Consider the following 26,688-nt stretch of genomic DNA (forward strand, 5'->3'; position numbering starts at 1 on the left):
CTTGGTGACCATCTCGGTTCCCAAAGTCTAGTATGGTCTCTACCAGACTCTATGTGTAAGATGTATATGTTCCTTAATGCAACAGCAAAACTCCAGCCTCTGCAATTAAATGTCATGAGCAGCAAAACTCCTTTGTTGAGTCTGCTTTGAAGTTAAAGGGCAACATTCCTTTCATTTCTGACTCAATTCTGGTGTCAAAAGGCTAGGGTGTAAAGAAGCTTTCTATAGCCACAAAGCTGCATTGTTTGATCATTCAAGTCTCTCTGCAATAGCCCTTCTGCCAGATTTTCCTCTTTACATTAATACATGTCACAGGGTTATTACGGTGGTGTCATAATGCTATAGTTAACAAAAGCCCACATTTTCTAAGCCTTGCATGCACTCCTAAATCTGTAGTTACAAACACCGTGAATGACTCTGGAATAGGCTAGTAGATGACATAGAATTGGGCGATTTGTATCTTAATTTTTTAGTAATAATTTGAGTAGCCTGTTGTGAGTGTGGGGGAATGGCTTGAGAAGGCACATTTTTGCCTGTTTCATCTGGCAGGAATGGGGAACCGCTCAGCTGGTTTGGGCCAAATTTGGTGCTCTCTAAGCTGGTTGTCAGGCAGTTGGAAAGCACTGAGCAAGGGACTTGGACAGGTGGGGCAGCACAGCTTACCTGTCAACCATTTGACGTCATAAGGACATTGGGTGATTGTCTGGAGTATAGTTTCCCCCCCCCACTGTCAAAGTTGGCCCACGGAGGAGTGAAAAGGATCTGGATTGCCATGCCAAAAATTGTCACTCACTCCTGCATTAGGTTAATCCATAGTTTAACAAAAATTATGATTTAATGCATATACGTGCTTCGCTCCTCTCACGCTGCTGACTGTGCTGTGTAAGGGAGGAAACAAGCCACAGTCTGGCTTGGCCTGTGGGAGCCCAGGATCGGGGCTTGTTTCCTCCAAACCAACCATGAGTGGTAAGCCAAGGACAACGCTTATGTTAAACTATGGCTTAATCACAGAATCATAGAATTGTAGAGTTGGAAGGGGCCCTGAGGATCATCTAGTCCAGTGCAGGAATATACAGCTGTCCCATACAGGGATCAAAATTGCGACCTTGGCTTTGTCAACCACACTCTAACCAACAGAGCTATCCAGGCTGATAAGCTGCTGTCCGGAAATACCATTACATATTAATTCACTCATTATCCTCAGTAAAGGTTCCTCCTAACATTTCTGGCCATGAGAAGATAAATTATAAATGTATGAGCCACAACAAATGGATTTCAGAAAGGGAGCGAGGCTAAAAAGACATTTAGCGATTCAGGACTTGGGGCTTGCACCCCTGCCTCAGCTGAATAAATAATGCAGAAAGAAAGAAAACACCCACCCAGGAATGTTAAAGAATTAAATGTTAAATTGCTTATGTTCTAACAAAAATATGTAGCTTAAAACTGGTCTTCATTTCGGGGTAGCCAATATAACATTGATTTTTAAAAGGGGATCCAGGAAAGTACAGTTCAATTAGCCTAACATCCTTTATCGGCAAACTGGTGAAGAGCATTGTTAAAGGTTATTTGATCAAGTATCGAAGAACAAGTCTTGCTGAGGAAAAGCATCAAGGCTTCTACAAGGGGAAGTCCTGCCTTAAGAAGTTCTTTTGAGTGCATCAGCAAACATGTGGAAAGAGGTAGTTGCCCAGAAGGTGGGTCGTTGCCACTGTCCACCTTCCCACTCGCCCAGACTGTGGTGGGGCAGGGGGCCAGCAAAGGGAGAGGGGCGCCAGGAAGGTTCTGGGCACAGGTGTTCATTGCTATAACCTGGCCTTCTCCTGCCCTTGCTGCCACCCCACCCTATTCCAGTCCTAGAAAGCAGCAGCACTGTAGCAGCTGAGAGGCTGGCACGGATGCCGTGACTGCTGATACCATTTAATATTTGTTTAGCCCACTCCATATCCGGAGCACTATTTAAGTCAAGGTACCTGATTTAAATCATTCAAATTGTGTTGCTTTACTAATAACAGAATTCTATGCATATCTCCTTAGAAATAAGTCCTATTAAATTCAGTAAATGTACTCCCAGATAGATAGCTACGTAGGATAGTAGCCCAAGGCCTCACTGTTTGAGTAGGTTCTATTGAAGTTGGACAACCACCCGTTAATGCGCGGCTGTGGATTCTAAAGATACACTACTGGTTAAAACTTATTTTCCCCCCGGCCGGTTTGGCTCCTTTAACACTCTTAGACACCTTTCATTCCACCTGGAAAGCTTCCCTGTTTGAAAAGATAAGAAGCTTGGGATTCTCCCCGCAGATCTTGATAGCGGCAGGATATGAGAGAGCCAGAAGTCAAGTGCTCCAACGCATTAGGGACATACAGCTGCAATGTCATATGGGCAAAATGGATAAACATGCCATAATTAGAGACTTTGGGAGAGGGTTCTCACCTGCAAATTATCTGGCTGATTTACAAATACCTAAGTACAGACACTCCTTTACCCTGGCCAGATTTAACGTTCTGCCCTCTGCCCTGTTGCTAGGCAGATATGAGGGCAAACCATATGCGTCACGTGTCTGCCCATGTGGCTCATCGGAAGTGGAAACAAGTCTGCATGTATTGCTGCACTGTAGTTACTATGAGGATCTACATTTGACCTTTATTGCCCCAGTTCTACAAAAGCTTAAAAATGAACCAGAACTCCAACGTATGAGAGCCTTGGTAGAAGATAAGGTTCCTGAAATTACGATCAATGTGGCCAAATTTTGTGTAGCCGCTATTAGGCGCAGGAAACAAGAGCTTTCCAATGTCAATATGCAGGCGAAGGCAAATACTTAATTTTATTTATGCTGTCTAATTTTAAATTGCAGTTATGTATCGAAATTGTCCTTTGTTTTTTCCGGTGTTATGCTTTGCTGACTAGCTGTACGAGTTAATCTGGTCTGTGACCGTTTAATAAAATTTGATTTGTTTGAGTAGGTTCTATTGAACACAGAAGGAATTACTTCTGAGTAAATGTGTCTAGGATCATGCTACATGATTACAATCCCATGCATGCTTACTTGGGGCCAAGGTCTGTAGACTTACTGTGGATAGGCTCAAAGTTGAGCTGCATTGCATTGTGTACATTTAAATTAAAACAGAGCAGCTACATGGATCTGTTAGGGTCTCCTTAACAGGAGCTGGATCAGTGTCCAAAAATGAGCTCATCGTGTGAAAAATGAACAGCAGCTCAGCTGGCAAGAGTAACTCTAATTAAAAAGCACACAACAAGAGCAGAGCCAAACACAACCCTCAGAGTGGGAAAATCACCCTTGCACCAAGCCACATCAACCCTATTAATGATGGGTTTGATGGGAAACTTGGATTCTTTTTGTGTGCAGAATAATGTGAACTTACAACAACTGCTTCTGTATTTTGGAATGTGCAAATGTGTGTTACACATACAAAAAAATGCATGGGAGAACATGGTCATGGGCTTCATGTGTAGTTTGGCACATTTTTCTGAGTGCACAGTTTGGCATCTTTTTTGAGCAAAATTCCAGAGTTCCTGTCCCTCTCACATATGCTATCATGTGTACAGCAGTTCCACATTGTCTGGACCGATAACTATGATCTGTTCCCTTCCATCAGTTTCAGCCCTGTGAGATCTTCTTTGTGTTTATCTTCCTGCTAAATTTTCTGTTTATGATCTTAGTATATACCCACAATGTAGGAGTAAAATGCAAGACTTAAGGCTTGTTTTTCCCTAAGCATCCCGTGGAAAGGATTTAAAACATTCTTTTTTAAAAAATATATAAATGAGGATCTAGCCTATCAGAGGGAGGCCTAGGCTTCCTTCTTGACATTCTGTTGGCCTTTAGTTCTTATGAACATGATGTATAAAGTATGCAAAAGCTACGCAATATGACTCTGAACCCGATAATTCTTAAAATATATACACTGATCCCACATAGGTCTCATCTATCCCATAATTCAGCTTTGTGGTTCTTAAATATACTTCACACAGTGGGGAAGGAATGAGATACTCTACTAATCTAATCACTGTTTTTTTCTTTGATGATCACACTTTTGGAAATAATTTTGAAGGGGGAAGACTTAATTAAGTAACAAGTCTGGGCAAGAAAATGACTAGTGTTTAATACTCATCTTTCATATTACAATAATGGCTGTTTTGTCAAATAATGTTTTTAATGATTGAGCAGGTTTTCAAAAGTGGCAAGATGGGTGTGTTTCCAAATACACGGTATCTTTCATATAAAATAGCCCCAATTTGAATCAGGCCCCTATTCAAGCTTGTCTTGGCTCAAATGGAGGCTTCCACCATTTGTAGCCTAACTTTCAGAAAAGCGGTGTTTAAGATATTAAACATGTGTTAAGTTGCCAATAATTGTGAATGAATAAAAGTGGCAGCAAACCATTTTAGCAGGCAGGCAACTGCATGCGTTTTACTTAATTTATTTAGTACATTTATATGCCACCTCTCATCCATCATGGAACTCTAAAGTGGCATTGACCCCTTAGCTTAGGTCTTGCCCTAGACCTGCTGAGCTTTAGCAAGGCTGCTGCTGCTTCGTCTGCCCACAAACTGTGCCCTGGCTAAAACTTCCATCTGTCCTTTCCTCTTCTTTCGGTTGAATTTAGACCCTATGATTAACCCTCAAATTTCTTTAAGTTTTGTCATCTTTTCCATGTAAATAAATGAAACCGAAAGTTTAATCTGCAGCTATATTCACATAACCACAATTGCTTACTGGAATATTGAAATAAGTTGTTAATACTCTTCTGGCTTTGCCCTGCATGGGGTCCAGTGGGCTTCATTGGACCCCATGCAGAGTAAAATAATTGCCAGAGTGTTGAAGGGAAAACTTGGGCATCTTATCCTCTGGGTGTTCAAATGCTGACAGCTAGTAATCACCATTAGCAATTTGTTCTTTATGTCCTATTTTCTGCTTGGTGGTAGAATGGAAGTAGAAATGTAATTGTTTCTGCCCATGGAGGTGCAGCTACAATATATGATTGTGTAGAGATAATAGTGTACCCACCCAATAGCTATTTGAAGTTAGACCTTCCTGACGGATCACTTTCTCCTTTTCCCCCCTAGGGTTTTGTTCGGATACAGTCTCAGTAGCTGATGTTTCACATAGCGAATCGATCGAAGAAAGCCCATTCCATCCTCCTCCCCACTCATTTTCTACTGTTTTTGATGAGGACAAGCCCATCGCTAGTAGCGGGACTTACAACTTAGACTTTGATAGTATCGAGGTTGCAGATTCTTTGCAAACTGCTGACTCCAGCTCTCTGGACACAAGAAGTTGTGACACCAAGTCACATGTTCGAAGAAAATCCACAGACTCCGTTCCAATTTCCAGGTCGACTTTGTCTCGGTCCCTTAGCTTGCAATCTGGTGATTTTGATGGATCATCTTTTCTTGGCAATAGCGAGGCAGCAGGTTCAGCAACAGATACGTTTTGTACCGGTTCAAGCAGTGCTTCCAGTACTCTTAAGCGCACAAAGAAGCCTAGGCCAGCTTCCTTAAAGAAAAAACCATTGGCCAAAAAACCTCCAGATGTCCCACCGGTGAAAGAGCCAGAATCATCTGACATCAACCAAGATTCCGTTGCCTCAAGTGAAGAAAAAGTGTCTGAGGAGAGGTTGGGGCCGACAGAACTTGAGTGCCCAGAGCCTGTCCAAACTGCTGCTGAAAAAGAGGAGCCCTCTGAGGCCCAGGCAGCAGCTTGTCCGTTTGACCCAACTAACGTTGATGAGATTAGCACATTTGGTGCTGGAGACAGCAAAATACAGGACTCTCCTCCTGCTAGCAAGAAACCTCCACCTCTTACGACAGCCCCGGAAGCTGTGGAGGTGACCCCATCAGACACTGGGGGACAGGAAGATCCTCCAGTGAAAGGCTTATCTGTGAGGCTGGAATTCGATTATTCTGAGGAAAAAGGCAGCGGCGAAGAGCAACACGAAGGCTCGCCTCTGCCCAAAAAAGTGGGCAAAAAGCCTGGTGCCAAAATGCCACTGAGGAGGCCAAAGACTAAAAAGGCTGGGGAGAAACTTGACAATGCCCCCACCACCCCAACCAAGGCCCCTGTGGATCCAAATGAGATTCCTGTTCCCAAAGGCTCTTATACTTTTGATATTGACAAATGGGATGATCCCAACTTCAACCCGTTTTCTTCCACTTGCAAAATGCAAGACTCTCCTAAATTGCCTCAGCAAACAACAGCGGCGTACAGTTTCAATCCAGATGTGTGTGAGGACTCTATTGACCCTTTCAAGCCTTCCTTGAAGGTAGCTAGCTCTCCCACAAAGTCTCCAGCCTCCTTTGAGATACCAGCTAATGCCAGTGAGATCAATGGAACAGAAGGGGACAGCTTAAATAAACCAGCAAAAAAGAAGAAGACCCCACTCAAGACGTAAGTCAGAATGTAGAAAAATTAATATGCAGTATAAGATCCCACCTGCCAAAATGATAGTGCTTCTACACTTTCCTATACAGTCGTACCTTGGATCCCAAATGCCTTGGCTCCCAAACAAATTGCCTCCTGAACGGTCAAAACCCGGAAGTGTGTGTTCTGGTTTTTGAACGTTCTTTTGGAAGCCGAACGTCTGACAGGAGCTTCCTACAACCAATCAGAAGCTGTGCTTTGGTTTCCAAGTGTTTTGGAAGTCGAACGGACTTCTGGAACAGATTCCGTCCGACTTCCAAGGTATGACTTTATTTACATTTATGCAGCATGTTGTGTTGTGAGTATATTACAAGAGAACAAAACTAGTAATGAACTATTTTCATTGCTACTTCAGCGCTTCCTTCTCTAGCAATCTTTGGTGTTGGAAGCATTACAATTTTGTTCTCTTTTGTTTTATGGTCTTCCTCTATTGGCTTTGATAAGGCTTGGCAACTCAACCCCTGTTCATTGCACAGCATGTAGAAATGAGGCTTTAATTTTGCCAAATGTGTAAGGTGTTCCACTTCAGAGAACGGTTGTCTCCTTAACTATGTCTGCGTCCAATGAGATTTAAGGTGTCTGGCAGAAATTGCTTCCATTTAAATGAATGATGGGTACTCAGACCTGCAGTTAAATCTGAGATAATTTCAATACCTTTCAGACAGTTTTCTTCCAGAATCCCATCATGCTCAGCAAAGACCTTCAAATAATTTTTCATAAAATACATACACTTTTCTTCCAGATTGCATGTGGCAGTGGTATGTGATACAGCTTATCAATTCAGTGGAATAATAAGAACTGTTCTCAGGATTAAGGGCTAATCTGTAAAGCCTTAAATCATGTGGATAAAATTTATGCAGAACTGAACTTGAAGGAAGCTGTTCACATAATCAAAACACGGTCTCTCTCCAGAGTAGTTCTGCTTGTTTTAGTGGCTGACATATTGTGTGGAGATGTATCGTTTAACCAAGAAACCACAAATGCGATTGAAGTGAGTTTATTCTGTTTTGTGAGTTCATGCCATTCTTTAAGTAGAGCTACTCTTGGGTTAGTGGTTTGAAGGAATACTTCCTGGAGGTTTCACTTCAGACTGTAGGATATTGTTTCAGATGGGGATTTTACCTTTAGTAATGAAATATGAAACTGTTGGTAACGTTTTGGTGATTACATTTGTATTATAGTGTGTTTGGCAAGAGAAATAGCTAGTTTGGACATCACATTTTTAAACCATGGTTTAGTTTAAACTATGGTTTAATGTGAATGGGCAGAAAGCCCTGTTGAGTTCAATGGGATTAAGTGTGTAAAGGACTGCAACCTTGATTTTTGAAGATGATGGAGTGTGCAGCGTCTTATGCATCAAACATTATGACATTTCAAAAGTATCTTGAATTCCCTGAAACTCCTCAGGCACAAAACGTTCTCTGGTTGTCAAAATAAAGCCTGTGTAATATTTTGGGATGGTATATGTTTGGGCTTGGTAAAGTGGAGAGCATGATAAGAATGTGATTTCTTTAATGGTACAAGGCTATTCTACAAGATACAAGGTGTGATTATGGGTGAGACCTTCTTTAACTCTTACTTCATTTATGCTTCACCTTTCTTCCATCTTGGAACTTAAGATGGGATACATTGGGGAAATCTCCTACCCAGACCGTGTCCAGATTCCCTATATTCCTCATTAGCTTTCATATAGTTGGTTACTGCAACAGACCATGCTATGTGACCATTCTTAGCACATTTTCCCATTTGAGTCCACCATAGAGACAGCTGTGCATCCTACTAGAAGTGTTAGACAGTTTTGAGAGCAACCTATTGTTTTCTCAAGACTACAGCTTCTTTAAGGTTGCTGTTTCCAGGGTCTTGCAAGATAAATGGCACCCTTTCTGGGACACCCCAACCTTTCTTTTGAATTCTTTTCCATAGCTCCACACACCTTGAATGTTGTAGCTATTACATTTCCTTAGAGGGGCTTGAACAATTGTATCACAGTGGGTCTTGAATTGGTGACCTGAGGGATCTTGAGTGTGGATTTAGCTGACATTACAGTGTTCGGCTTTGTCCAAAAGAGAGAACTACAGGGAGACTAGCCATTGAAGCTGCCATACAGCAGTAGACAAGAATGGACCAGGAAGTAATCCCTGACTCCCAAATAAAAGCCAAATGTCAGACTAGTTCACTGGTGTTAACAGCTAGGAGATTTGATGTTGCTAACCTCATACTGCCTCTGTGAGGAGATGGGTCTATCAATATTTTTTGTTGCTTACAGAATCCCACTGTGTCACTAAGCTTCTATTCTTACACACAGTATGCAAAATATACAATAGCTTATGTTTTGTGACATTTTACATTTCCAAAGGGTTAACCTATGTGTTTTAGTTAGTTTCACCAAGATTTGCCTCCTGCTAACAGCACTGAGGAGGATTTGCAGCCAAACAAAACCTTGCTTGATCACTCTGCAAAGTCATGTATGTTTGTGAATGAGAAGTTTGCGAGCTGTGTCTCATAAGAGTTATTGAAGAATTCATTGCAATCTTTGTCCAGTTTAAACAGGAAAAATAAGACAGGAAGCTGTTAACTAAAATAGGTAAACCATCAATTTGCAAGTATGCCAGAACTGTAGCTAAATCAAGATAAAAGTATATGTGCATATCATATTTCACTGATTTTTGTCCATCATTCTTGAACACAGCAGTTTTAGTTATAACCAGCTGCCTTCCTTACAAGTAGCAAAGTGAAATATGCTCTATTTACATTTACTGTTAAAAGAAAAGAAAAGAAAAGTTAAGGGATCAACCAATTGCTGTTGAGGACATATTACATGTATCTTTCTACTTTAAATATTCAAACATTTTAAACAGTTGATCCAGTGGCCTTTATCCAAAATTTAAAGCATTTAGGCTGATCTAGCTTCAAAAACAGTGCCCCATTTTAGATCTCAGTCTTAGGAAGCTGTTTGATGGCAGGGAAGCATCTCAGGGGACATATGTTTTGATGTGAGTGGTGTCATCTTTCAAAATCATCTTGCTGAAAAGAGATGGCATTCAGGCTGACAAGTGCTGAGGAGAGTAAAGCTGTATTTTCACACCTTTTGTCACACAAAAAATGCAGTAGTTGGTTTTGTGTGTGTGTGTGTTTTTAAGTTGAGCTGTCAAGATTTCAAATTCCACAGTAGCTAAGGCCTATGAAGATTTAGAACAGGGATGAGAACCTCTAGGTGTAGCAGGATTCCACCAGCCTTAGGAAGCATGGACATTGGTCAACAATGATGAGAAGTGCCATCCTGCAACATCTGGAGGGCCCACAGATTCCCTATCTCTGATTCATAAGGACGTTTGTAGATGTGTGATGTGTGTGTATATATTTTAAATGCAGGGTTAAGTAAATTCTCATTTGTGTGCAACTTCCTGTTAATGGGTTCTTTTTTTAAAAGGGGAAATAGCCACAGGAAGTTGCAATCCTAAGTGGAGCAGCAGTGGAGGTGTATCTGCTTAATTCCCCACGCATTTTTCCCCCCAATTCAAAATTCTCATCCCAGCTTCCTTGCTTCCTGCATGAGGAAAAGCATTTCTGATAATCTTGAGCGGAGGGGAGAAAGCAGCCTATGGGCATCTCCCACACCCTCTGAATGCTCTGCTCAAAATAAAGTTACAAGTGACTGCAACTGTCACCCTCTCGTAGCTTTCTACAAGTATAGCTTGCCTATGTCAATGGCAACAAAGTACCATGATTTGTTTTCCCTGAAACTTAATCAGTGACCTTTCTCATTTATGCATCCCATGCAATTAAGCTAAGCCACCCAGAACCACGTGAAGGTAACCCACTGCTAGTGTTTGAAGTGGCAGGGATAGACATCAGCTTTGAAAAGTGGCATTTATGGAAGAAGAAAGCATTTGGATTAGAGGGGAAAGACACACTCTCTCTCTAATTCTCTCCCCACCCCTGGATAAAGATGTTGGGCATAATCCAAGGACAGCAAGTCTCATTGATCAGATTTAAGCATTTTAACAGGGTGTTTTAGTTCACCTGATTTCATCTATGGCCTTGGAAGGTTTGCTACCAGTGTTTTAGGACAAGGTGTGGGTTTCCTGAAGCAGAAACAACCCTTGGTGATTTTCCACAAATGCAATTAATGGAGTGTCTCCTTTGTGTCAGTCAGTTCCTTCTGTCTGTCTGTCTCTCTCTTTTGTCTTACTTGTCTTAGGATGGTTGAAGATGTGATGTCTGTTTGTTCTCTGTTGTAAGTAATTTTAACCCTAAATGTGCTTGTTATGGACAGGAATGCCTCATTTCATTTCATTTCATTTCTGCTAATTTGGGTTGTGGGTTTCCTTTGGTATGGCTGGCCATCATAGCTTCAGAATCAATTAAACTGTTTTAAACTGTTTTACCAGTTTGCATCACATTTGTTACATGAAAGGGAAGCTGCATGTTTGTGGATAAGCTTGAACAAAACAATTATTCCTGTTAAATAAACTCATAATTAAATAACCCCCCAGTTTCATATTTCCAGTTTAATTATTAATTTTTTTTATTTGTGTAGTTAGCAGGCCACAAATGGCATGTCACAGCTTTGCAAATCAGGCAGGGGGTTGGATTCTGGCACTTATCCACCACAATGACTTGCCTTGATCCATGGAGCCATGGCAAATCACACTTTTTGCATTTGTTGCACATTCACACTTTTTAAAGATGAAGAACAATGGGTGTTTTTTTGTTTTTTGTTTGCTTTCTATGACAGTGAAGAGGTGTAGTAAATATGTTTTTATAAGTAATACACAGCTATTCAGTGTGTGTCATGTACAACCAGGTAAGCTCTTGGCTTGCCACTAAGTGGGACATAGCTGAGTTTTGCTCAGCCAGTGATGTATGTATGACTGTTCTATAGTACCTGGTTAATTTCCCTTCTTTTCTCTTCCTGTTACAAAAGCTGGCCTTAGAACCTGAATCTTAAGCACTGTCTTCACTTGAAAGATTGGGCTCTGTCTAGGACTATCCTCTTCATAAGCTTATGTGTGTAGTGTCTGCTGAAGGAAGATGAGTAAAGTGACACAGTTGTTTTAGGCTGGAAAATACCGCATTTTTCGTCCCATAGGACGCACCGGCCCATAGGACGCACCAAGTTTTTTGGGGGGGAAATAAAGGAAAAAAATTTTATTTCCCCCCGAGGCGCTTGTGGGGCCGGCAGTGGGGAGAAGCGCTCTTCTCCCCGCCGCCCGCCTGCATACCAGGTCCGGGGACAGCGGGAAGACGCGCTGCGCCTCCCAGCTGTCCCCGGAGCTTGCGGGGCTGGCGGCGGGGAGAAGCACGCGTCTCCCCGCCGTCAGCCTCCAAACCACATCGGGAGACAGTGGGATGGCGGCGTTCTGCCTCCCCGCTGTCCCCGACCTTGTGGGGCTGGCGCTGCGGCTCTCCTGAAGCCTGGAGAGCGAGAGGGGTCGGTGCGCACCGACCCCTCTCGCTTTCCAGGCTTCAGCGAAAGCCTGCATTCGCCCCATAGGACGCACACACATTTCCCCTTCATTTTTGGAGGGGAAAAATGCGTCCTATAGGGCGAAAAATACGGTACAGACTTGATATTGTCTCATCTTTGTCACGACCAAATTGCATGGCCTTCAGTATTTCACAGCCTCAGTTTCCTCATCTGTTAAGTGGGAATAAAAGTGAACTCTGGCCAGATTGATTTAGGGACAAAACTAAGGAAGACAGAGAATGGGTGATAGATAGTTTTGTTTTGTTTGTTTTTTAAGAAAATAACTAGTTGTATGTTTGCTATCACAGGATGCTGATGCAAATTAATCCATTGCTATTTGATCAAATTGTAAGTGTTGGCCCAGGTTTTGCAGAATTGCTCTGTTGGAAAATCACGAATTCTTACTGCTGTAATTGAAGGCTCCTGTTTCCATTATTTCAACATTTTATGAAGCAATGTTTGGCTCACAATGCTGTGGGCTAATCCAAAAGTGCATGACACAAAAGTGAGGGCCATGGCATGTTCCTCCTTGATGCTTGAATGCTTAAGCTTTCTGAAGCAGGAAAGTTTTACATGGTGGTATTTTATTTAGCTCTGCACTGTTCTTACACTCTTGGTTTTCCACAGCTCACCATACTCAAAATTTCCATTTTCTTTCCAGTGATACTTTTAGGGTGAAAAAGTCACCAAAAAGATCTCCGCTGTCTGATGCACCTTCACAGGTAAAGAGTACTGACAAGCTTTTTTGTTTAAATGATTTTTTTGTTGACACTGGTCCAGTGCAAATTCCTGATAACTGTCTGGCAACCAATTATCTTTTAGGGACTCATTCAGTAGGGATAGTAAACCAACATCTTCAAGTAAAATCACAGATCTAATATAATTTTTTGATAACAAAATAGAAATACACTTTTTTTTTTACTGAAACAATTAGCGGTCAAAACCTGTAATCCAAGCTTTTGAACACTTCAAGCATAGGTATTCAAAGCAAAAATGAAAAACAATGAAATAGATTCTGGTACAGTTGATTTTGCTCTGATAAACTTGAAAAAAAGACATTTAAAATCTTGTAAACATGAATGCATTTAAGGGGAAGAAATGCAAATGATTTGCAGATTAGCTTGCTTAATGGCATAGCAAGGCTGAACATCTCCAGAGACCAAATTAAAAAATAAATATATTATAGAAAAGCAGTCTAAAAGAAAAGCAAATGGAGGGGAGCTAGAGTGCAAGGCATCTTTCCTTATTTGGTACCATAAAGCCAAAAGACACCTGATGCCATAAAGAGGGGGGAATCCCAAGCAGACTAGATCATTTGGAAATGTCATCAATTAAATGGAAATAGTGTTTGACAGAGAGACGGATTTCCAAAGTTCTTCAGTGCCCCAATAGCGATTGCATATTGCCCTAGTTCTTCTGTTGCTGATCCCTTGGTCTTGATTCACACAGTCAGCTGATGGACTTGTCATGACTTGTAACGCAATTTGTTTCTTAAAGCACGTATTGCAATGCCAAACTGTGAGAATGTTAAGTGGCAGAGCAAAATTCCCTTATTGGGGGCAGCATCAACCCTGTTCTTTTACAAGGGGACTACCACACTTCTGTGTGCAGAGTGGTCTAAAACAATAGATTTTTTTTTAAAAAAGGAAGCTTGTGTAGAATTGAATTCTTCACTAGATAACATAGTTGAACTAATCACAAAAACAAATGATGCCCCACTTCATCTCACCTGTCATTTATCCTAGCATTTATTGAAGCAATGATTCTCAGATATCTGTAAGAGAACAAGCTCCATTCATATTTGTTGCCTGGAGTGGCCCTACCATTAGACAAGGTGAGACAACTGTCTCAGGCAGCATATGATAGTGGCAATAGTGGACCTCCCTCCTGCTGTTCCTTCTAAGACCCCCTGGCCTGTGTTTGAGGACAGAGCTGTATATGTTGTACAGCATGTTCTTACTTCTCTAAATTAGCCTGCTATGTCAGGTACTAATGGAGGGCACTCTCCCATCAGCTGTGTTGAATTAGGATTCAACTTCGACTCCATTTGGCTTCTGTATATGGAACAAGGAGGTGACACCATCTTGTCCTTCAGGCAGCAAAATATATTGAGCTGGCTCTGTCCATACTACAGTGTCTTAAGGGCTGAAATCCTAGGCCAGTGATGGCCAAACTTGGCCCTCCAGCTGTTTTGGGTCTACAATTCCCATCATCCCTGACCACTGGTCCTGTTACCATACTTTTCGCTCTATAAGGCACACCAGACCATAAGATGCACCTAGTTTTGGGGGGAGGAAAACAAGAAAAAAATATTCTGAATCCCAGAAGCCAGAACAGCAAGAGGGATCGCTGCGCAGCGATCCCTCTTGCTGTTCTGGCTTCTGGGATGGCCGTGCAAAGCCTCTTCAGGGTAGTGGGATGAAGGCTCCCCGTGCCCTGAAGAGGCTTCACGTAGCTAAGCCAGAAGCTAGAGCAGCAAGAAGGAGCGCAGCGCAGCGATCCCTCTTGCTGTTCTGGCTTCTGGGATAGCTGCGCAGCCTGCATTCACTCCATAAGACGCACACACATTTCCCCTTACTTTTTAGGAGGGGGAAAATGCGTCTTATAGAGCGAAAAATACGGTAGCTAGGGATGATGGGAGTTGTGGTCCCAAAACAGCTGGAGGGCCAAGTTTGGCCATCACTTTCCTAGGCTCTATGAAGCTTGAATAAGTAGTTAAAAAGAAAGTAAAAGGAAGCCAGATACAAGAGGAGAGACAATTGTTTCTTTCTTTACAGCACAATAGTTATTTAACATTTCTTCCCCCTACTCTCAGGACTCTACGCCACTGCCTACAACCGAAACACCCTCTGTTGTATCCACTGTGGTTCATGCAACAGATGAAGAGAAACTGGCCTCTTCAGTGGGCAACCAGAAATGGACTTGCATGACAGTGGATCTAGATTCTGACAAGCAGGATTATCCCCAGCCTTCGGATCTGTCGACTTTTGTAAATGAAACCAAGTTCAGCTCTCCCACAGAAGGTAAGCTGGCAGAAAGAGGTGGAATCAATTTCCCCTCCTTAAGATGGGGAAAACAAACAGATGTGGAGAGCGATGAAGGAAGCAAATGTGCCTTTTGATTACCTTTGCTCAAGTGCAGGTTGAATGATCCCATTTAATGTTGTCTTCCAGCATATCTAGCTTAATTCACTGCCTCGCTTCTATATAAGTGCTTTGTTTGCCTGATATGGTTTCCGCATAGGGATGTTTGGAGGTGATCCAGAAAACTCCTGCCGTCAGTAACAAACTGTAATTAGCTTTGGTAGCGATTGTATGAAATCTTTTATTTCTAGGCAGTTTCCTGCAGCATTGTTGGAGCTCCCACATTCACATTCTGCTTTTTATATTGCTGCTCCATTAATTGGCCCGGCTCTTGGGATTTCTTTAGCTACTGCTTGTAAGCATCAGTCGTCGGACATATATTATTAAAAATGTGTTTGGAAGATAGTACAAGAGGGAGAAAAGATTTAACAGCACCCGTTCCCTCATGCACTATGTAAGCTTGGGTTAACCATGCAGCATTTCATGTGCAGAGTAATGCCATAAGATTATGATGAAAGTGTAGGTAGGATCTAAGCATTGTGGAAACCCTGGTAGTCTTTAACCAGATATACACAGTGCATTTAACCCAATTAGCTCATAATTAAGAGGGACATATAAATTTGTGCTTAACTTACTTAACATGAATCTTTGTGTTGTGATCACTGGGCCAATAAACGCAGCTCGTGTTTTGCAGTTCTCTTTACTCATAACTTTATGCTTCTCAAAATATTAGTGTCAGTACTGGTTCTCTGTGTGTCTGCATGATCCCTGTCTTATGAAATACACACTGAACAGTTTGACAAAATGGGGTTGTTGCTTTTTGCTGGATAATAACAGGTATAGTATTGGGGGGGGGGTTGCCTCTGCCCTGTAAAACAACGTAAGATTGACTGAGTTAAGGCACCATTCACATAGATAAACATAGACATATATCTGCAGATCAGGCTTTGCCAACCTGGTGCCCTCCTAGATGCTTTTGACTGAAATTCCCATCAGCCCCAGCCATGTGGAGGGCACCAGGTGGACAAAGGCTGCTGTAGGTAGTATTTTAATAAACTCAGCTGTCTTTTCTATGAATAGGGCAGGTTTTGTTTCTTTACAATTCAGTGTGTTTAGCTAGAATTCACTGTGTTTTGTTTTTGTTTCTTACATTTCTACCACAATCTTTGGCTCTGAAGGGTCCCCAGAGCAGCCCATGAAAGTATAATAGAAGAATAAAACTAATTAAGGTCATTTTATAACGCTAGTCAAAAACAGTATTAAGAAATTATTTTAACAACATCCTTAGAATCATAGAGTTGGAAGAGACCACAAGGGCCATCGAGTCCAACCCCCTGCCAAGCAGGAAACACCATCAGAGCACTCCTGATGGTGTTTCCTGCTTGGCAGGGGGTTGGACTCGATGGCCCTTGTGGTCTCTTGAAAGTATCTCTTCCACACAGCCAAAATAGCTTCTGGAAGAAAACCAGTTTTAATTAATTTTTGAAAGGCTTAATCCTGATCAGCTGCCTTACTAATTGGTCCTGTAAGGAGTGTGCCACCATGAAGAAGGCCCTGCTCTTTTGTCAGATTTCTCAATCCCAATAACATGCACACCCACCCAGAGAGCCCTCAGGACCCCATAGCGGTAACTTAACTTCAGATTTTGCCTGGTGTCTCCTCAACTCCAGTGAGTGGAAAGGACCCTTCTCATCACAGCATAGGCGCCGACTCCATGGGGCCTGAGGGGGCTCGAGCCCCCTCAAAAAAATTTGGGGGGGCTCAGCCCCCCCAATAATCTCGGGCGCCCTTCCAGCAGAGCGCCGCCGCCGTCCCCTGCCTCCTCCCCACCTGCTCCCTCGCCAGCCAGCCAGCCAGCCAGCCGCGCGCCCTAGTCGGAGAGCCCCGGCCGTCCCCCGCGAGATTAGGGAATCCCCGCGGGCGGGGGCTCCTGCCTCGCTGCTTCGCAGCACCACCGCCACTGCCAAGGCACTGCCGGGGGGAATTATCTTCCTCCTGGCGGTATCAGCCCCCGCGAGAACAGGGGAATCCCGACCGGCCACACCTCCCAGCCAGCCCTCTCTTCTCCGGCTAGCCCCACGTTTCCCGCATATCAGCTGTTCCGGAGCTGATTAATAGGCGCAGCACGCTCTCCCCTATTCGCTCACGAGGAGGCGGCACCACTTTATTTGCATATTCATGAGCTTATTTATTATTCATGAGCTTTCCCGGGCCCCCCCAATATTTTTTATAAGTCCGCATCCCTGCATCACAGAGTCACTTTTGTAACATGCAGCACTTGTACATTTCCTTTGATATATCTGGCTTGCAACTGAGGCTGTAACCTCAGGCATCCTCCAGTCCCTGTTTGTCTCACCCAGCTGTTCCCTTCACAGCTGCCGTACTCTGCTTCCCTAGGTCTTGCTCTCTCAAGGAAGGTCAGTGTGATATAGTGGCTTGTGTGTCAGACCAGGATCAGGGAGACAGATTCAAATCCCCACTCAGCTGTGAAGCTCTCTAGGTCAGTTTGGTCCAGTCACTTCCCAGAGCTGTTATGGGGCATGATATGGTTATGGGGAAAGAGAACCACGTACCACCTTGAGCTCCCTGAAAGAAAGGAAGGATGTAACTGTGATGAATAAAATGAGTATAGGCTGAGGTGCTTATACTCAAGTTGTAATTTAAAATATTGTTAGAATAAGGAAAGAAAGAATGCAAATTCTTCCTTAAAGAAAAACAGTTTATTATAATCATAAATAGAATGATTTAACACAAGATTTGAACTCAAAACAGACTGACACCCAGAGTGACTCTACATACTAATTTTCCTGCCTCTTGTGTCTACAGGGTAACATGTGGCCCAGATTACCTGTTAATTACAGCAAATAATGTTTCCTCTGTTGGGATCATTTAAATATAATCACACTTTCCCTCTGGACTCCTCTTCATGCTACAGTGAGAGTTTTCAGAGTAATTAAAGGATTCTTTCTGCGACTATCACTTGCACCACCTGTGATTTTTCTTTGAATATCTTTCTGATATCAAAGGCTACCTTCAATTGGCACTTGTCATGAACTGAGTATGACACTTGTCACCTTGTTTGTTTGTTTGCTAATCCACTAGAATTCTTCTTATCTGGCTACTCAGGATAATTAAGCATTTGAATCTTCTGCGAATCCCGAGCCATTTCTACAATAGGGTGCACCATTATTATTTTTTCAGAGTTGGGAATTGCCAAATTGATTCTGGAATCGAGTAAGATGAAATACTCATCAAACCCAGAAGAGATGATTTATGCATCTACTGTGAGATAGCGCAAGGACTGAAACTGATGTAATAATAGTATGTACCCAAAGAGGGCGTGAAAGCTGTGTCTTCCAGATAACAAGATGTCAGAGGCAATTAGAAGAGGTCCCCAAAAGACTGCTGTTAAAGAAAAGAAAAGGAATAGTCTTAAGCAAGCCTGCAGCTTATTTCAGAACTGATTTGACTTTTTTAGGCTTGATCTTAAAGTTGCTTTTGAAATAATATCTGCTTTCATTTTTAATTTTTAACATTATTTTATATGTTAAAATCCCTGTACATTTGGATACACACACACACACACACACACACACACACACACACCCCAAACCATGATAGCTTTGCCAGCTATCTGGATTTTATTATTAGATCAAGTGTGAATTTCTCCATGAGAGATAAAATCCATGTCGAATCTTTCAAGCTTTAACCACTGCCATGTTGGCATTTAACATTTCAGGAAATGTTTCATCTGTCGTGCATTGAGCGTATGGAGCTGACATATTTTCTCACGTCAAAATATCATAATTAGCACATTTATATGAGATTATGGAAGGGAAGGCCTTTAATTAACAGAAATGTCTTGGTGATCGAATGTGTGGAAGTTTCAGACAAAGGATGTGATCCAGAGCCCCGAATGCAATGGCTTCTTGTTCCCTTCTGCAAAGGGAAATTGTACCACAAAGCAGGATTCTCCCCCTCGCCCAAGGAGTGCTCTGCTGCTCACAAATGAGAACAGGAAACCTGTGGTGTCCATGGAATGCCACATATGAATCAGTACTGCTAGATTGTGGTCAAAATCTTCATTGGTGCTTTTAATGTAGTGGATGTTTTGCTGCTGGTCATTGATGCACATTGGGGGAAGGGAATGAATCCTGGTCATTTTAAGTTGGACAGATCCGACAGGGACTTTTGTTTCACACCTGGTTTATGTACGTGAACCTTTAAAAGGCAGAAACCTAAGAATGGTCAGGGCAAATTAGGGGTTGGAATTATAGGAGCGTGCAATTAATTGTGCATTTGTGATTTTCTGTAACTTGAGCACAGAACTTGAAGCGTCCTGCATGAGGCAACACAAGCAATTTACCAAATGTTTCTAGGGAAAGCATGAAACTGTACAGCATCTGGATTTCCCAAACATGTGTTTCAAAGTGACAAATAGTGTCATGAATGGTGACAAAAGTATTCAGAAATGAATACAGTAATAATAAATTTGGTCTGCTGATGGATGCCAGCCATAGTTCTGTGTATCTGCAGTTTAAGGGTGTCTTCCCGCCATAAATATGACCCCCTGTAGATCCAGTATGGAACTGATTCTGTGATGCAAGGAACCCCATAGTGTTTAGAGAGTGATATGCTGGACTCTGTTCGCTTGCAGGAGAATATGCAAGATTACTTTTTGCATTGGAGACCACAGTTCAAACCTCACCGCTGCTCTAAACTTAAAACAAGTCATTCCCATTGCTTTCAGGGAAATGTGCTTCCAAACAATGGCTGGAAACTGTTGAGGCCCATTATTTACTTATAAGGGCTTACCGTATATACAATGGGACTTCCTCTCCCAGGTTTTAGCTGCTTGTTTTAGAATGAGGCTGTGGAATTCAAAGTGGGATGGAGCAAGACGGTCTCTGCTGAACAGCTGAAAAGTCGTAGGGTGATGGTGTGGTTTCAGGGTTTTTCAGCAGCAGATCCGTAGGAGAAATGGTTAGCTCTTCACCTTTGCAATCCTTCATCTCCCATGTATCAGCTTTGCCTTCACTGTGGCAAACAAGCATCTAGAAACCGTACTTGAGGGGAAAGAAGCTGGGCATTGTAGAGAGGAAATGGCAGACAGGGTAATGTTTAAGAACCCTTCCCATGCTTGTCCTCACCCCATTGCCTTGAAGCTTGTTTGGCAGTAGCTGGGCTTCCTAGATCCATGTTTACCACCAAACATGACTACCCTCTTCAGGCATTCTTAATATGGCTGAAATGAACATGTGGAGGAAGATGGCTTTCGAAGCAGAGCTAGTGCCCTCCTCCATGTTCTTTCCTCCTCTTTTAATCATGCCCCATGATGAACATCTGAACAGGGCTCATTTTCATCCATATTTGAGACCTGCTGCCAAACATGTAATTTTGCTAAACAAACTCCTTGTGCTTTCAGCTGTCCCACTGCGTACTTCATCCTTAACATTGTGCCCTTTTAAGTGTTTAATTGAAGTTCCTAATAGCACTGGTAGTTCTCCAGTGGGCAGAATGTAGATCAAGATCTACTGTTAGGTAGATCTGTGTGATTTTTGTTTTGCTTTTTAAAAATATATATTTATTGAATTTTCACAAATTATAAAAAAAACACAATACACAATACAGACATACACACACAAAAACAAATAAACATGTATAATTTCAAATCTTTTTTCCCCCTTAAACCTTATTTCAACGACTTCCCCATACCTCCCCTTTCTGCATTCCAATTTCCAAATTTATTTCAGCAAATCCTCCCCTTAATTTTATCCAATTGTTTCCTTTCCTTTTCTTTTACTTAATCTTTTTCAGCTGTAATCCCTTACTTTCTTAACCACAACATTTTAACACTCATTAATTTTACAATATTTCTTAAGATAAATTTTAAATTTCTTCCAATTTTCTTCCGCCGTCTCTTTCCCCTGGTCTCAGATTCTGCCAGTCATTTCAGCCAGTCCCATATAGTCTATCACCTTCATCTGCCATTCTTCCAGAGTGGGTAGGTCTTGTGTCTTCCAATACTTTGCGATAAGTATTCTTGCTGCTGTTGTAGCATACATAAAAAAAGTTCTATCTTTCTTTGACACCAATTGGCCGACAATGCCCAAGAGAAAGGCCTCTGGTTTCTTAGGAAAAGTACATTTAAGTACCTTTTTCATTTCATTATATATCATTTCCCAGAAAGCCTTAATCTTCGGGCACGTCCACCAAAGGTGAAAAAAGTACCTTCAGTTTCTTTACATTTCCAACATTTATTATCAGGCAAGTGGTAAATTTTTGCAAGCTTGACTGGGGTCATGTACCACCTGTAAATCATTTTCATAATATTCTCTCTTAAGGCATTACATGCCGTAAATTTTATGCCGGTGGTCCACAACTGTTCCCAGTCAGCAAACATAATGTTATGACCAATGTATTGTGCCCACTTTATCATAGCTGATTTCACTGTTTCATCTTGTGTATTCCATTTCAGCAACAAGTTGTACATTCTTCACAAATTCTTAGTATTGGGTTCTAGCAGTTCTGTTTCTAATTTTGATTTCTCCACCTGGAAGCCAATTTTCCTGTCCTGTTTGTAAACCTCCATTATTTGGTAATAATGGAGCCAATCTCGTACTTTAACCTTCAATTTCTCATAACTCTGTAATTTCAATTTATCTCCCTCCTGTTCCAAAATTTCCAGATCTGTGTGATTTTTGTGGTAGTTCAGTGAGGATTCTGACTACTGATTGCAAACACAAGAATACTTTTTCACCCCTCTTCTAAATTATTTCCTGAGATGAAGAAAACTTTGAGATAGGAGAAAACTTGGAGTGGATTTTTGTGCAGCTGGACTGAGAGGGTCCTGTAAGGCACACTGTTTCCAAGAGTGATTCACCTGGTGATGGCAGTGCAGCAACAATAACCTCCCAGCAGCAGTGTCTCTGCCACTTACTGGAAGGAGAACGGTTGAGGCAGCAGTGAGATTAGGGTTGTGTGGGTCAATGGCAGAGCCAAACCGGTGTGTCCACACAGCCCTGACCCTGCCGCTGCTTCCCCCCTCCCCTTCTTGGTAACCAGAATATGATGTTGTCTGGGGCAGTTACTGTAGCTCTGACCCATCAGGCAAGTAATTCCTGACTGTTTTTGAGCTCCTGTTTTGCACCTTGTTCTAGTTGGTGGACTTAGGTTGGCTGAGAAGTAGCTCTCACAACTATGAAGTCAATCTGCCACTGTTCTAAGGTGTTCCTGCTTCCAAAGATATATGCTTGAGAACAAAATATATGTACAATCTATCTTAATTGGCACATTCTCATTTAAATGATGATCATAGTGAAATATAAAGAAGTTGTGGCTGGTACATATTGTTAAGTAACAAGTGGCTCTAAGCCTGGCACGATCACTCTGCTTCCATGCATCAGTCAGATATTTCCTTCCCACACCTCTCCTCCCACTGCTGAAAATGTGGGTCTTATGGCATGCCATATATTGGATTTGATATATTGCACCTATTAAAAACATTGCTTTGAAAGGACATGAAAGCCCATGCCTTACATAATAATTAAGGGCAGCCAGGCTGTTCTGTGGTCCTTTGCCACGTTAGAGTGTTCACAGCCTATCACTTCAGTCATTTTCATGTCAAGAGAGAAATAATAAAGGGACCACAATTCCTAGATAAAAGCCCCATAGTTTATAGAAGTGACATAATTTGAATGCATCAGCTTGTGAATATGATTTTCTGTTTGAGCGTACAGAACAGAAAGTTCAATCAAGTATACATCATTGTTAATTTAATGGTTTAAGAGAGGGGAAGAGAACTCTGGGCAAATAAAATCTAAGTGTTTGGCCATTTCAGAGAAGAAGAAAGCAGGGGACGAAGACAAGATATCTAACATTAGGACCTACACGATGAACGGCTTGGATAATCCATGTTTGTGCCATTGGGCTCTGATTGATATGCAGGCAAAGATCAATACTCAGCATGTTTTGAGTTGTATCTGCCAATTTTGATTTTTGTGCTCATTAGGAAAGCATCAGCTGGCAAGCCTCTAGGCTTTTGTTATTGTCTCAGAGAGTACTTCCACCACCATAACAAGCACACTTTTCGATTTATTGCAGATCTGGAGTATGGCAATTCCTATGAAATAGAATATATGGAGAAGATTGGTTCCTCCATACCTGTAAGTTTCCACTTGTGGATTTCTTATTTGAGCTCATAGATGAACACAGTCACCCCAGTCTCATAGATCTTGTAAATTCAAGGAAACTGAACAACTTGAGTTTTATTTCTTAATTATTTTGAGGCATCACTGAAAATTGGGAGAGAAATTTTAGCACTTCATCACTTTTCATTTGGGGTATGGAGGTGGCTGAAAGCTTCGGTTTATAGAAGATGCACTGTAATTTTTCTCTCTCTCTCTTCTTTCTGACAGCAGGATGATGACGCTCAGACAAAGCAATCTTTGTACCTTATGTTTGATGCACAGCAGGAGAGTCCAGTGAAGTCTCCTCCAGTCCGATTATCAGACTCTACAACTCCTTGTTCTGGGTACTTCACTCCATTATCAAAAAGAATAATTACTTGTAGTAATCATCACAACTAGAACTAGGCCTTCTTATGGACATGATGGTGCACACAGCAGCCAATGAAGCTGAATACTGGAAGATTTGGGACAGATTAAAGAAAGTACTACTTCTTACAGTGTATAGTGAAACTATGGAACTTGATCCCACAAGATGCAGTCATGGCCATCAGCTTGGATGGCTTTTCAGTGGTTCTCAACCTGTGGGTCCCCAGATGGACTACAACTCCCATCATCCCTGAGCTCTGGCCTTGCTAGCTAGGAGTGATGGGAGTTGTAGTTCAACAACATCTGGGGACCCACAGGTTGAGAAAGGCTGGATTAGATGAATTAATAGAGGATAAGGTTATAAAAGGCTACTAGCAATGATTCTCTACCTTGTTGTTGTTGATGATAGTGGAGGCAGGGCACTACTACTACTACTACTACTACTACTAATAAGTAGTAGTAGTAGCAGCAGCAGCAGAAGCAGCAGCAGTAGTAGTAGTTATAGCCTGACCATCTGACTGGGTTGCCCCAGCCACCAAACAAAAGTTAAAACACAGTATTAAAACAAGAATAGCATAAGATCCTAAAATGCTCATCCATGTTACATATAAAAGGGCAGATCCATCTCAAACCCCCCCCACTAAAAATATGAGTAGATTTGACTATGTCTTCTATATTATTGTTTTCTGGATTCTTTTCACCTGCCCCAAGGCCAGCTATGATGAAAGGCAGGAGATATATAGCTTTTATAAAGAAATAAATATAGTTCTTCTGTGCCGGTGTTACAGTTCCCCATATATTTGCTGGGGTCATATACCTGACCTGTAGTCATCCATCAGTGTCATGTGGAACCAGACCATGTAGCAGTGACAACCACCCTGCACAAGTAATTGTTTCATTGTATGTGATGTTTACTATTATTAATAAGAATTAATAATTATTATTAATAAGAGCTTTCATATTAGAATGTAATTTAATGCATAATAATAATAATAATAATAATAATAATAATAATAATAATAATTTATTATTTATACCCCACCCATCTGGCTGAGTTTCCCCAGCCACTCTGGGCGGCTCCCAATCGAGTGTTAAAAACAATACAGCATTAAATATTAAAAACTTCCCTAAACAGGGCTGCCTTCAGATGTCTTTTAAAGATAAGATAGCTGCTTATTTCCTTCACATCTGAAGGGAGGGTGTTCCACAGGGCGGGTGCCACTACCGAGAAGGCCCTCTGCCTTGTTCCCTGTAACCTCACTTCTCGCAATGAGGGAGCCACCAGAAGGCCCTCGGCGCTGGACCTCAGTGTCCGGGCTGAACGATGGGGTGGAGACGCTCCTTCAGGTATACAGGACCGAGGCCATTTAGGGCTTTAAAGGTCAGCACCAACACTTTGAATTGTGCTTGGAAACGTACTGGGAGCCAAAAGTATAGGCTGTGAGGTAGGCATAACTCTCCATCGCGCTATGTATTGGTTTTACTAGCAAACTGAAAGCATGGTTCTTTATTGTATCTCAGGTCAAGCTTGGAAGAAACTGAAGCCCAGTTGTCCTCTGGAGTGAAATTACAACATCCAGCTTCACGATCACTGGCTGCGAGCCAAGAGACATCAATACAGCCACCTGACAAGTCAAAAACAAAAGAACTGGAGCCCACTCCAAACAACATTGACATAGTAAGTTGGTTGATTGTATGCCCTCTATATCGGGCAAAGTAGTTTGAGTGCAGATCCAAGTAGGCCATCGCTTTTAAAATATAAAAGGGTTTAATTGCTTAAGATATATTAACTTTTATTGTTTCTCTCTCTGCAAGAACTCACAGCAAATGTTCAGCTTTTTGTTATATACTCTTTCTCACTCTCGCTCTCTTTTGGGGGCAAATGCCAGCACTTTAATATGGTGGAAGGACAGCATTATTTACTACAGATTTTGTTGGTAGTTCCCTAGGGATTAAGCATATATGAAGGCTGGTGCATGACTTTAGCCGTGAGTGGTTCTGCCAGTTTTTGTTACCTGTTCTGTATCCTGCTTGCTCTTCAGACCACACCCGAGGACCCCTTTGTCTCTGCTGATGCCCTTCTCAGTAGGATATCTCATCCACCTTCAGTGTGTGATCAGCTTCAATATCTAGAGCCTGACTTAGCAGAAAAGAACCCCCCAATATTTGCTCAGAAACTTCAGGTTTGTAATGGAAGTCTGTCAGTGTTCCTTCAGTGTTTGTAAATGCCAGCAAAAGGCTAATGCCCCTGTCTGAAAAGGGACGTGCAGCTTAAACCTTCTGCAAACCTATGAGGAGAAGTTGTGCTATGCTAATATTTTTTTTAACCATTCGTGTGAGGGGTGGGCAAAAAGAAAATGAAAGTCTGCACGAGAAATTTGGTGACATGCTAGTGTGGGTGGAATGGCATGCAGGGGTTTGGCTCCTACTTTAAAATCATTATCAGGTGTTTGAATGGTGTATACTATTGCTTGTAACTATTCCCCCCCCCTGTAGCTTTGTGCCAGGTTCACAGTTGTCTTATCGATCTTCCAGCATCTTATACTTCCTGTTTGGATGACATTACATCAGGACAATTTTCAGGGGTTTCTCCGCAAAGTGTGACTGACCAGAAGACTGTTTGCAGAACAATGAAGCATTCCTCTGGATATTATTATTATAATAGAACAACAACTACCAGACTTTTAGAAGACATCTGAAGGCAGCCCTGTTTAGGGAAGCTTTTAATGTTTGATGTGTCACTGTGTTTTTAATATTCTTTTGGAAGCCGCCCAGAGTGGCTGGGGAAACCCAGCCAGATGGGCGGGGTATAAATAAATTATTATTATTATTATTATTATTATTATTATTATTATTATTATTATTATTATTATTATTATTATTATTATTTTAATTAGAGAGCAGTGGAAGATTATTATTGTTATTATTAATAATAATAAATGACACGTCTAACTTAAAAAAAAAAAGAAATCAGTCCTCCAGAACACTTCAGTGCTCTGTAGGCAGCATTCTGGCCAGCCACACTTCATTTAAAGTCCCCTGGAGATAATCCTGATGTAGCATTGTCTGAACAGGCATTCCAAGAGGTCAGGAGACTGATAAACTACCTAAGAATCCTGCACAAAGCTACTGTACAA

At 41.8% G+C, this 26,688-nt stretch overlaps 1 protein-coding gene across 12 annotated transcripts in view; it reads left to right on the forward strand.

The window, feature by feature from the left end:
* Nucleotides 1-26,688, forward strand: part of TACC2 (transforming acidic coiled-coil containing protein 2) — a 165,362-nt gene that overhangs the window by 114,149 nt on the left and 24,525 nt on the right. For 10 of the 12 annotated variants that reach the window (XM_081192817.1, XM_081192812.1, XM_081192816.1 and 7 more), the window contains 7 exons: nucleotides 5,090-6,410; nucleotides 12,575-12,635; nucleotides 14,729-14,936; nucleotides 23,100-23,161; nucleotides 23,414-23,529; nucleotides 25,073-25,229; nucleotides 25,594-25,734. In XM_081192817.1, the coding sequence (XP_081048943.1) occupies nucleotides 5,090-6,410; nucleotides 12,575-12,635; nucleotides 14,729-14,936; nucleotides 23,100-23,161; nucleotides 23,414-23,529; nucleotides 25,073-25,229; nucleotides 25,594-25,734 (2,066 nt within the window). The remainder of the gene's footprint in view (nucleotides 1-5,089; nucleotides 6,411-12,574; nucleotides 12,636-14,728; nucleotides 14,937-23,099; nucleotides 23,162-23,413; nucleotides 23,530-25,072; nucleotides 25,230-25,593; nucleotides 25,735-26,688) is intronic. The other 2 variants (XM_081192818.1, XM_081192821.1) reach the window with 2 other exon arrangements.

Source organism: Podarcis bocagei (assembly GCF_964188305.1).
Source record: "Podarcis bocagei genome assembly, chromosome: 4".
NCBI lineage: Eukaryota > Metazoa > Chordata > Lepidosauria > Squamata > Lacertidae > Podarcis > Podarcis bocagei.